General features: G+C 37.5%; 1 protein-coding gene across 10 annotated transcripts in view; it reads right to left on the bottom strand.

Moving 5' to 3' along the window:
• LOC107693927 (synaptojanin-1-like) overlaps positions 1–12,630 on the bottom strand; it is a 23,372-nt gene continuing 10,742 nt past the window's right edge. The window contains exons 12-34 of one of the 10 annotated variants that reach the window (XM_016493483.1): positions 11,894–12,059; positions 10,401–10,424; positions 9,888–10,079; positions 9,681–9,765; positions 9,344–9,484; positions 9,033–9,225; positions 8,501–8,659; positions 8,259–8,415; positions 8,030–8,147; positions 7,604–7,816; positions 7,054–7,132; positions 6,763–6,925; positions 6,479–6,664; positions 5,728–5,766; positions 5,417–5,548; positions 5,178–5,216; positions 4,815–4,862; positions 4,414–4,452; positions 4,029–4,075; positions 3,760–3,949; positions 2,598–2,902; positions 2,345–2,368; positions 1,162–1,242 (exon numbers count right to left, since the gene is read on the bottom strand). In XM_016493483.1, the coding sequence (XP_016348969.1) occupies positions 2,348–2,368; positions 2,598–2,902; positions 3,760–3,949; positions 4,029–4,075; positions 4,414–4,452; positions 4,815–4,862; positions 5,178–5,216; positions 5,417–5,548; positions 5,728–5,766; positions 6,479–6,664; positions 6,763–6,925; positions 7,054–7,132; positions 7,604–7,816; positions 8,030–8,147; positions 8,259–8,415; positions 8,501–8,659; positions 9,033–9,225; positions 9,344–9,484; positions 9,681–9,765; positions 9,888–10,079; positions 10,401–10,424; positions 11,894–12,059 (2,736 nt within the window). In that variant the 3' untranslated portion in view covers positions 1,162–1,242; positions 2,345–2,347. Of the gene's footprint in view, positions 1,243–2,344; positions 2,369–2,597; positions 2,903–3,759; positions 3,950–4,028; positions 4,076–4,413; positions 4,453–4,814; positions 4,863–5,177; positions 5,217–5,416; positions 5,549–5,727; positions 5,767–6,478; positions 6,665–6,762; positions 6,926–7,053; positions 7,133–7,603; positions 7,817–8,029; positions 8,148–8,258; positions 8,416–8,500; positions 8,660–9,032; positions 9,226–9,343; positions 9,485–9,680; positions 9,766–9,887; positions 10,080–10,400; positions 10,425–11,893; positions 12,060–12,630 lie in introns of all 10 variants that reach the window. The other 9 variants (XM_016493484.1, XM_016493475.1, XM_016493477.1 and 6 more) reach the window with 9 other exon arrangements.

The raw sequence follows: 12,630 nt of genomic DNA, 5'->3' as shown, positions 1-12,630 counted from the left end.
CAATGGGGTCCAAATAAAAAAACAAAAAATATGTTCAAAATATCTTCTGTGCTCCGACATGAGGGTAAGCAGAGGATGAAATTGAAATCGCAATGAGATATATAATTGAATATTTGTAAATTTTTTACATCTGATCATGTAGCTTAAATCTTCGGCCTAATGTATAATAAACTAAATCTGGCCATTGAAGTGTAAAATGTTACACACATATGTGTGTATATGCAGGTTAATACGCAAATTACAGGTTTTTTGCCCATTATTTTAAAAACTGAAAATATACTAACATACTGTGTTGATTTCCTCTTGGTTTCCCATCTACGTTGGGCTAAAAGAAACGGTTGGATTTATTTCGGACAAACGGGTCAACACTTCCAACACCACGTTATTATACAAACCATACTCGTATTATAGATACACAATAATATTTTCTCTGTATTTTACATACACGCTGTATCATCTCTCTGTGAATTCGTTTCTGGAAGGGATGTGGGCATTTTTGATGCTGGTATTAGTCCTGGTTGAGATCAGAGGAGGGATTGTGGGAAACGTGGAAGTGGGAAGCGACGCCCAGTTGCTGTCCATGCCAAAGCCTGAGCTGGGGAGGCTGCTCTGGGGTTGTGGGAAGGGAACGGATGAGACTGTGGGTATAAGGGGCGGGCCGGTCCCACCTGCGGATGGAGCCTTCATTGAAAGGAAGTCTGAATCGTCATCGAATGTGACCCACTTTTGGGTTTGTTTGGCTGGGGCTACTGCTGGAGCAGGAACTAAGGATTGTTGTCTGGAGAACGATGGTGGAAGAGTTGAACTGTGAACCACAGCTGACATGGCCCTGTTGAGGCCCGACCTGGCCTCTTGGGCCTGCTGCTGGGTGTAGAAATCGGGCGTGAGCGATCGGCGTGGGGAGGACAACGAGTTGCCAGTTAAAGGGTTGGTGCTGTTGGGTCTGGGCTGGGCTTCTGTGAGGAACGGATTGGGGGATGAACGGAGGGTCTCCTGGGATTTGCTGCGGGAGGGAACAGGGGGAGGCAGGAGACATGGAGTGCTGCTGGTGTCCGGAGCTGAGAACAGGGAGAGGGAGCTGGGTAACGTGGAGGAAGAAGAAGGGGAGGGGGTGGATGAGGAAGAGGAGCAAAGAAGGGAAGCGGAGAACGGTGAATTTTGGAAAAGGGACTGGGTGTTAAGCATGTCGAAGGGGTCTAGATTCCATTGTGCTTCTCTTTGGACTCCATTCATGACCTTGGCCTGGGGAAAGAAAACACACAAGGGCTACAATATGAAATCAAACTTACAGTTTAGGGAGAAGCTACAACACAATGAAGTTGCAGAATCAACATGAAATCAAATTTGATTTTATTAAATATATTGCGGAAAAATTGCGGTCTTTGTAACCTTCCTTAACCCTCCTAAGCTTTTCAAGAAATGGTCACACCTTTGCTGTTTGGAACATTATTTATTTATTTATTTTTATTCTACTAAACTAACTTGCCTGAAGTAGTAACAACTAGTCTGGGGAATTTTAGGTTCAAAAGCTGACAAATAATTTCCCCCTTTGGCTGTTGGGGGTCATTTTTGAAGTAATACTGTATAATTTAAACTCTTTTTTAAATGAATGATATAACATTCAAGCAGTAACAATAAAATTATACATTTCTTTTGATATTTTAGGTTAAACAATTCAGTAAATTGGCACCAAACTTCTTAATGCACCTTTAAATATTCTGTTTCACTCACAAATATGTATCATTACAGACATAAAACAACATTTCATGTTGACTTTTAATTATAAATCATGTGTTTGTTACAAGTTTTAATAAAATGACTTGTTGGTTAAAACATAAATGGTGCAATGACAGACCTTAAAAAAAATCTAAATCAGAAAGATCTAAATTTTGTTTATTAAACCGTCTAATGAAACAATAAAAAAACGACATTATACAACATCAAAAACATAATTAGTGTGCAAGTCTACTAGAGGTAAAGTGAAGCTGCTGTATTTACTCATAAAATGACTTGAAAACAATTATATCACAGTTAAAAACAAAAACAAACAATACCCACAACGAATACTGGATGACACTTTCCTTGAACCCCCTGTCAGAACAACATTAAACTCATAACCTGGCACTTTTTCTAGAAATTGCAATATACAATAATGTCAAGGGGTTCAAGTTAAGTTTACACTTCTCTGATATTTAAAATAAAAGAAGGTTAAATTAAAGATGTAAAGGGGAAAAAAACAACTATAACATGGAGGATCCTATATGTATGAGCACCCATACATTGTGACTACTGGCTATGGTGCCATGAAGACAACGTAGAGACTAGAAATTACTTAATCCAGTACCTGTCAATCTGAGGATTGCTCCTGCTAGTAAAAGAGAGAGACACATGCATCAAGAAGAGCGAAACATGACTATAAGAACCACCTGGACAAAGTCGATATTACTAGAAAAGTAGAAAAAGAAGAAGAGGCCCCTAAAGCTGGGTAATGACCCCAGGATGGGCTCTTGTGGGTACCTGTCGCTCTTTATCACAATTAAATGTTGGACTTGTGATCTTGACATCCATGCAGATGTGGGCAGAGAAAGAGGACTAACCTGAGATGTAGGAGCAGGAGCAGGAGCAGACTCAGGTGGCAGTGCGTGAGAGGACCGGCTCCGGGGTGGAGGCTTGGGAGATGCCAGTCCGGGCTGAGAGGTGGCAGCGGCTCCAGCAGACGCTTGAGGAGCAGGCTGAGGCATCAGCGGGGCAGGGAAGGTGGGCTGCATTGGTGGAGGGAGCTGGGCTTGTATGGGTGGGGGCAGTTGAGGTTGCATTGTAGGCTGCATTGGCGACATGGACTGGGGCTGCATGGGTGATGTCATCTGAGGCCTCATGGGACCTGGCAGTGTGGGGGGTGGACCTGATGGACAGACACACAGCATTATTACATGATAGAAAGTTGTTAAAATGGTAAGAAATGTTTAAATCAATAAATAATCAATAATTATTAAATAATAATCAAATACATTATCAATAATATATGTAATAATTATTATTACTATCATTTTAATAATTGTAGGTTGTGAATGTACCTTTGAATGTACCTTTAAATATCCTGTTTCAGTCATAAATATGTATTGTTACAGATGTAAAAAGGGGTTAAAAATGTAATTTTAAACAACGTGTTACACGTTTTGATGAAATTCACAATGACTTATTGGTTAAAACATGAATGGTGTAATGACACCAGGGTTATTATCGTTAACTAAAACTAAAATTGAAACTAAAATTAAAACCATTGAAAACATTTTCGTTACTTGAAATGAAATAAATGTTAAACAAAATAAATTTTTTATTTTTAGCTAGTTGTCAAGGCAACATTTCCCTTTTCAATTTATTTTAATTAGTTATTAAGTTATTAATAAGTAAATCTGAAATGAAAATGAATAAAAACTATATAGACATATATTTAAAAAAACAAAAACAACTCAAAATGGCAAAAACACACTACAAAATGACTAAACCTTTAAACTTAAAATGAAAACTGAAAAGAAAAAAAAAACTGGTTTAAAATACTAATAAAAACTATAATAGTATCTCAATTATACTAAAAACACTCTGACAGACCTTATTATAAATCAAAATCAGAAAAATCTGAATCCTATTTACTAAAATGTTCATTATAGAACAAAAAAGCATTATAAAACATAATAATAACAATAATAAAACAAAAATATTGAAGAAAAATTAACAAGTCATTAGAAGTGTTGAACAAACCCAGAGGGAGTTCAGACGGTTTGCTTTGGGGTTCAGGAACGGGTCTTGGAGCTCCAGGGTGATTATCAGGTGAGGGTCGTGGGGCCCCAGGATGCACCTCTGCTATTGGTCTGGGGGCCCCAGGATGAGCAGGAGGAGGAGGAGGTCTAGCCTGAGGAGGGATGCTGATGACTCCTGCTCGAGGTGGGATCTAAAGCCAAAAATATAATTTTAACATGGTATTTTACTTTTTTTTCTTTACATTTTTAAATATAATTTAGTCCACCCACCGGCCGTGGGGTGCCTCCAGGGGCTGATCCGGTGGCTTGACCTCGACCTGAAAAACAGCCGATGCAATAATCAAACTTTCAGTAATAGTTATATGAAATAAGTTAATAAAAATATAAGTAAACCTATTGGCACAATTTCTACAAACCAAACAATACTTTCCATACTAAATTTAAACAGATGCTTTAAAAGTAAGCCTGGAAAACGTCAGATCAATGCTCCTGTAAAGAATGTAGCTCTATTCTGTGTTGAAACTAGCCTGGGGTTACAATATTCTGGCATGAGGAAGGCCCAAATATGTCCGTCAATGAAATCTTCTGTCAGTTACAGATGGTTGATGTTATTTTGGAGTGCTGATTAGCAAAGGCAGAGTGTGTAAGAACTCACCAGCTGCATCTGCACGTGCTAACGCTGGGCTTTTTTGTCCTTTTGTCAGCATGAGAGAAGAATTATTAAAAAAAAAAAATCACAAATTATTTTCTGTTTCGTAGCATCTATTTTAGCTAGGGAGAAAATATATCTGACCCAACAGACTCCTTACCTGATGGAGAGATAATTTCTATCATTCTCTTTTTACAAAAGCTAATTCACCTAATTCAACCCATCACTTCACACTGAAACACTAAACCAAAAGAGACTTCATGCACTGCATCATGGCAAGATGGATGAACTAAACACCCCTGCCCCAATAGTTAATTTCTCTTAGCAAGTGCAGGAGGTCTCAAGTGATCAGGTGATCATCATACACAATAACAAACACTGCTAAAAACGTCTAAAACCTAAATTACCTTCATAATCAGTCACATCAAACTCTAGATTGAGAGGCTCAGCAAAGCCTTCGAAAGAAAATTCACAATGTTTCCAAAAATTACATTATAAACAAAAATCAGTAATGAAGAACAAAATCCACATGGCAAAATAATTACTTAATATTTCATATTTAATATATTATACCACAAAAAGCCAAATTTACAATGAGGCTCAGGAAAAGCATGAAGAAACACAACCAAACGGACAAACCAAAGTCTGCCAGACATTTTTTGCTATGCCAACCTAATATCAGGTGCAATTAACCAAGTCAATAAACACTAAACAGCATTAAGCCAATATTCCACAGCTAATACACAGCACTGGTTCATGTACAGAATTACCTGCTGAATCTTTCCTAACAGGTGTGGGACTTCTGCTTCCTTTAGAAACCACAGGACATTGTGAAATGAATGAATGAAATAAAGTAAAATAAAAAACAAGTGAAAACATATGTAGTGCGCTCATTCATACGGGTGGTTCAATCTCAGATAAAACTCATGACTTCGGGATAAGAACAGATCTTTAAACCCAAAACTCTGTCATGCCTGTGTAAACATTTACAAAGATTTCACAGCTGTACCTGAGGGTGGTGGTGGGCGCTGCGGAGGTGCAGGTCGGGCTGGTGGGGCGTTGGGGCGTGGAGGAGGGGGACGTTTTGGCTCTAGTCCCTGTGAAGAGAGAGCTCCAGCTGGCTGACCATCAACAGGAGAACCTGACGAAAGAGAGAGGAAAAAAACATGCTATTATCACAAGTGTCAAATCAACAGCCTGGGGGATTTAGCTTAGCTCACAGCACTGCAAACCACACAGAAGCCTTGAGACACACACTCTATAAGAGCTCAGGAACCACTGAAGCACATCAGCAACACCTCTGCAAACAGCACTCTTTACCTGCCTGTTCCCTTCTAATGGATGCTGGGCTTAATCTTCCTTTTTGCAGTGTAAAAACAAAGGAAAATTAATGCACTGGAATTTTTTATATGTTCCAGAGTTTGAGAAATTACCATTTTTGTTTAACTCTGTATATTGAAATCTACTACAGGGTTACAGAAGAGAACTAATTATTAAAATTATTATTCTACTTCACTGATGCTTTATGTACTGTATATAGCTATATAGTTTGGGGTCTGTAAGATTTTTTTTATGTTACTAAAAGAAGAACCTTATGCTCACAAAGTCTCCATTTATTTGATTAAAATCAATTTTGTAAATAAAATAATATTATGAAATATTAATACAATTTAAAATACTTTTTTTTTTAAAATTTTTAATTTATTATAAATTGTAATTTATTCTGGGATTATTTCAGAAATGATTCTAATATTCTGATTTGGTGCTCAGGCTGCGGCTTAAAATTTGAAACCATTATACATTTTTCTCAGGATTCTTTGAAAAATAGAAAGTTCAAAAGAATAGCATTTATTTGAAATAGAAATATTTTCTAAGATTATAAATGTCTATACTGTCACTTTTGATCAATTTAATGCATCATGGCTGAATAGAAGCATTAATTTCTTTCAAAAAATTGTAATCTTACTGACCCAAACTTTTGAACAGTAGTTAAAAATAAAGACAATGACAAAAAGTGATATAAATCCATAAGAGTATGTCCATGTTGAATACAGTCAAATACTAGCACTACCCTGTGGTGGTCCAGCTGTGCGTGGAGGGGCTCTGCTTGGCCGGATGGGGGGTGCAGGTTCTCCGTGGGTAGGAGAGGGGCAGGGGCTGGTGCGTGGGGATGTGGCAGGGGACGCGCCTAGATCCATGCCTGCTCCAGGCTGCAGGTGCTGGGGTAAAATCTCCTCAATCTCCTCATCCACATCACCTGTAAACACAGCGATAAAAATCTAACTCCATACAGTTCCAGAGTTCCATAGATTCCTATTGAATTTTGGTACCATGCAACTCAAAAAGGTGTGACACCTTCCATGTCATACTCTTCTCCCATGTCAGAGTTTTCTGCCAGCAGGGTGGAGCTGGTGGATGTTGGGATGCTGCCGCAGATTCTCTCCACACTCATTTCCTCCTCTAGACTCTTTATCCAACCTGGACTCCTCAGACGGATGTCTATGGTCTTACCATTCACCTGCATGCAAACACAAAGAGGGATGGTAAAAAAGGTCAATATTAGGGTTCCATGCAATACATATGTGCATGTGAATTTTTTTTAATTGTCAATATCTAATATGTAATCTTAACAGTAGAGTCTCTTACAGTAGAGGCGCTCAAAGATAGAGCTGCTAAAGCAGAGTATCCCTCCAAAAATGTCACCCACATTTTCTCTTCAACAAACCTGTTCAGAAGAAAAAAAATATGTATTCATAATTTATGTATATATACAGATATTTATACACATATGTTACAGAGAATGTTATGTTCACTAAGGTTGCATTTATTTAATCAAAAATAGAGTAAAAACAGTAATATTGTGAAGTATTATTACAATTTAAAATTACTATTTGCTATTTTAATATATTTTAAAATTGTATTTATTCCTGTGATGGCTAAGCTGAATTTTCAGCAACATTACTCCAAAAATCATTCCAATATGCTGATTTGAGCTTAAAAAACATTTGTTCTTATTATTAATATTGGAAACAGATTCTTTGATGAACGGAACTTTGAACAGCATTTATTTGAAATAGAAATATTTTGAAAAATGATAAATGTCTTCACTGTTACTTTCGAACAAAATTTTATATAACAATTTAAAGAGCGATTAAATATAACTGGAATTAAATTATATATACAAAATAACCTGTACCTGATAAGAATAACCTCGCCAAAATGAGCAAACTTGTCCAACAGGTCATCAATCAGTGCATCATCAAAGTAGTCATCAGGACCAGACGTGCAGAGAGAGACGAGGATGGTGCCATCTGGTGGACCCTGCAGGGCGATCACTTCCTTATACACCTGATGTCTGGCCTCTGGATCCACCTCAAGTATGTCCACATCTATGATGGCCACCACAGGCCTGCAAGAAATAAATGGGAAGGGTACAAGAACAGTGATTCCTAAACTTAAAGTACCTGTGGCCCACACAAACAAATGCAAAATTTGAACAATTACTTACAGTAAAAAAATGAATTGACTGCCTTCTGCAGTACCACTGAGGCCCACTGGAGGGCACTAAACACATTGCTGGTGCAAACTTGAAAGTTGTGGTTCTGGTATTAGTCTCTCTCACCTGTGATCAGAGGTTTTGAGCTCTGCTCTACCATAATATTTGAGCTCTCCAGGGCTCCATGGGTACTGATCTTCCTCATTCACTGGGGCTCCTACTACATTCAACTCCAACTCTTCCGCTGTAATACACACAGGCAGATCTAATCAAAATTCTTCAAGGAAAGCATAATCTGTTGCTGCATTTCAAGTTCGGTTGATGGTTGAAGATATGTTATTAATATAATTCTCACCAGTTTTATCAAAGTTCCACTTCCTTCTCTTCCACAGCACACGGTCAGTCCAGGCTGGTGTGCGGCACTTCTCACTGGTGTCGTAGTCCTCCGAAAACAGGTCATATTTGTAAGTGGGGGCAAAATCCAGCTTCCCTTCAATAAAGCCTCTAAAAACCTGAAATATGAATAAAATAGAGAAATAAAAATAGTGACAAAAAAAAGACATGTTCCACTGATATAGCTGTTTTTTCCTGATATACCTGTCCAGCATTCTTCTGCTCTACCAGTTGATCTCCAGCAATCAGTGCATCCCAATTTTGCTGTCTGATCAGCTCCTTTGTCTCTTCATTAGGAATACTTATTCGGTAGTTGAAGTCGCCACACCAGAATACATAATCATGGGAGTACAGGAGCCGGCCCTAAAAATAAATAAATAGATTGATAACTTATTATTAATAATTTAATAACACTAAACATTTTATTATTTTTCATTTTCATGTTTTTATTATGTCATATAAAATAATAAATTATATATTAATACCTATTATAATGTAGTTAATATTATTAAGAACAAAAATAATAATTACTTAAACATTTTTTATATTTGTTTTTATTATTTATATTATATAAAAATACATATAAATAATATTACATGTTTTACATTCAATGTATTTAAATATTAATAATTTATAAGCAGTAATAAAAAATAAGAATTATTATTAAAAAAAGAAGAAGAATGTGTTCATAAATGGAACAGAACTAACAGATATTTTTACATCATAAATGAATTACCATGGGGAAGGACAGTTTGCGTGCAATTTCATTGTAGTCGTCGTTCCTCTCTTTGACCTGTGATTGGCCGGCGGCAAAGTGTGAGCACACAAAGCAGATGCTTGTGGTGTGGAAGAGCAGGCGTATAGCCACACCCCCTTTATTACCAGTGGCTCCGCCCATTCCAGTCTTTACTGTGTCCACAGCAACGTCCCTATGTGAGGAAAACGACACACAATATGAGATCTCATAATAAACTCTAATCCTTTTAAATATCTGAAATCACACTGATTTGTCAATAATAAAATGAACCCAAATGTGTGTGAGAATACCTGATGAATGGTGCATGCTGAGGGCGTATGAAGACGAACAGACAGACACCCACCAGCTGCTCTGAGGCCAGCAGCACATACTTGTGATCTCGTGAGATGTTCTTCTGCAGTTCTGCAGCCCACAGCTTCTGATTAGTGGTGCTACCAGAGAAGAAAGAGAAGTTCAATAGTTCTCATAGGAATGAGAGCATGACAAATATATTTAACCTCAAATACTGATTGAATGAAAAGTGTATTGTGTAGCACATCACAACCACTGGACCAAAGGAAATTTAGCTTCTGCTTACTATATAACTACAACCAGTGAACTTTGAAATGTCTAACGTCAAGTTCTTACCTTGCGCTTACGATATTTCCAGCATTCAGCTCCACCATTTCCTCAAAGCCAATAGCAAAGATGTCCACTGGGTTGGATTTTCCATCTGCATGACAAAACCCACAAAAGCCACTAAAGTATTTGCACTAGTTTTTTTTTTGTCGCTGACAATAGCAACCTCATTTCTTTGTAAAGTATAATTTGCATTGATGTTGCATCAACACATACCTTGGAATTCTGGGTGGCCGGCCTTCTTAGGGGCATCCATGAGCCAGTCATTGAGCGTGTGGTTACGAAACGCAATACTGCGGAACTGCTTGCCCCCGTTCACGTTCCACGTACCAACACACACTCTGATCTTTTTGGGACGTGTGTACTTGAAGTGGTTCTGACACATGCCCAGAAGCACTCTGGGAGAGGCTAAAACAGAAAGGGTGAGATATTCTTATCAAAAACCTACATCAAATAATCAATGAGAATATGAAATATGAATATGAAAGTGCACAAAAAGAAAATGCAGAGCATATGACATTGACCAAACCACTGAGACACACCAAACAGACTGAATTATTTCCTTGAAAGTCGGACAAAAAAAGATACAACGTATTTAAAACAAGACAACACAGATGATAAAAAGAAAAAACACACTGTACAATGTCAGAGGCGCCAAAATAAACAGTGAGTTTATGAAACGGAACCATATACAGTTATGGATTTATGGTTGGTCTGTGTATACTGTACCTGACTGTAAAATGGGCTCAGAGACTAACATTGTAAGCATTAAGGAGAAAAAGAAAGAACAAAGGAAGAGGGGAAGAGAGAGAGGTTAAAAATTAGCCGTTAGACAGATAACAGAATTAGTCCTCTGGATCAACACTAATCTCACACCCAAAGCAGCTGGGAGTCATAGATTAGCACGCTAGCATGAGGAAATGCATTCAGATCCAGATCCAGATCCACAGGATGAAATCAGTCCACTGCAGCAGACTGATCCCATAAACCGTGACCACAAACACAAAATACCAAAGGTGGAGATGTTTGAAACCTCCTATAACTCAGTAAAGTCCATAAAATCGGTAATTTCAACAAGCATTTGCTAGGTATTTTAAATCTATTCTTTAATAGGCAATGCATTTACGATATGTTCATATTATGAATAGATTTATATTAATGTTATTAATAGATTTATATTATAATTAATTATATTACTAATATATTTCTATTTTTATAATATATCTAAATCTGAATATATTTGTTAATTTGTCGGAAGTTTTTCTAACACATGAAAACACACTGTGAATCTGTTTGTGTGAAATACTTCAACTTCATCATTAAAAGAATTTTCAATATAAACAATTATGGCTGTTACCTATAAAAACAACTCATCATAAAATACAAAAGAACATAATGCACAATATATTATAGAACAATAAACACTTGACGGAACACATTTTTAATAACTGTCCATAATTGTAACAACAACGGTACTTATGTTCACAACAGTGGCATTTTTTTATCCCCTCATTTTAAATATTTGGTGTACTTTTGTTATTTTTGCGAGCATTTTTCCCCACAGCCCTGGTTTATTTCTGACTCTGAGGGGCTGTTTACACGACAACGTTTTCAGCCAAAAACGGGAAACTTTTTATGTGTTTTGCCTGTTCGTTTACACGACAATGGCGTTTTGGGGACTGAAAACGCATATTTTTGAAAACGGGTTTCAAAGTGCAAGTTTTTGAAAACGCCACCGTTGTTGTTTCCGTGTAAACACCCAATACGGGAATCTTTGAAAACACTGATGTCATGCGCGTGCATAGTACGTGTTAGGTATGTAGACATGTGCAGTACGTGTCGATTTTAAAGGCGAGCGCGAACAAACATACACAACAATGGCGGAGTACATGGTACTGTTGCTGCTGTTTAAGAGTTTGCTAACGCTTCTTCAGCAAAGTGTGGATTTACTTCACCAATATTACAACCAACAGCGGAGACGCATCATATACACACGGCAACAGGTACTGTTTACTAACAAGGTGACTGCGCCAACTACTGGCCTGGCATACGTAATACAGTGTTTTTGGCCATTTTCGCGGATATGTGTAAACACGAATTGTTTTGAAAACGTTGTCGTGTATATGTGAATCTTTTTAAAAACGCAAGGGAAAAACTTTTCTGTTATTGACTACATCGTTGTTGTGTAAACGTAGCCTGAATTGTGGTGTTGTAAATCGTACCATACAGGCTGCTGGTTGTGAGAAGGGCTCGTGCCTTATCTGCCAGGTCACTGTTCAGGGTGCTGCCCAGTCTCAGGATATCAATGGCTTCCTGTTTCGAGCTGTCAAAGAAGTTGTTCTGAATGGTTCTGGTGACCGAGCGAGCTCCGTCTTTTAGCTTTCCACCCTACAGAAAGAAAAAAACAAAATCCAAACAAAATAGTTAATATAAAATAGTCAAGTTCTGGAACATCAAAAAACTCAGAATTAAATAAAACTTTCAAAACAAACTAAAACGCTCTATACAAAGCAAAACCATTCTCAAAACAAAACAAAACAAAACAAAAAACAAAAACACACACATTCATGAACACGTATTCAAAGGGACATCAAAGGAATAGAGAGGTCTGCTACCCGACCCGAGCCCGACGGGTTCCGAAATACTTTCGGGTTTCGGGTTAGACGCAGGTTCACACACGCAACTTTCATCTCTCTCTCGCGCGCGCTAATTCAAATAAATGATATAATTAGCATAATTAATTCAAATAAATGCGATCTTACTGCACTGCATCTATGTGTCTGATTTACAGGGTTCCCACTCTTTCATGAACACCAGATTCAATGACTTTCAAGGACTTTTTAAAGCACCATTTATTTTATATCAAGCACCTATCAAATTCACACCCCAGCATATGTAGTGTTATGAAAGACCTTACATTACTTAGTTCACTTACACTAAACATTTACATAAAACATTT

This window comes from Sinocyclocheilus anshuiensis, unplaced genomic scaffold (assembly GCF_001515605.1).
Source record: "Sinocyclocheilus anshuiensis isolate Anshui unplaced genomic scaffold, SAMN03320099.WGS_v1.1 scaffold694, whole genome shotgun sequence".
Classification (NCBI taxonomy): Eukaryota; Metazoa; Chordata; class Actinopteri; order Cypriniformes; family Cyprinidae; genus Sinocyclocheilus; species Sinocyclocheilus anshuiensis.
This window is presented reverse-complemented; position numbering and strand designations above follow the sequence as displayed.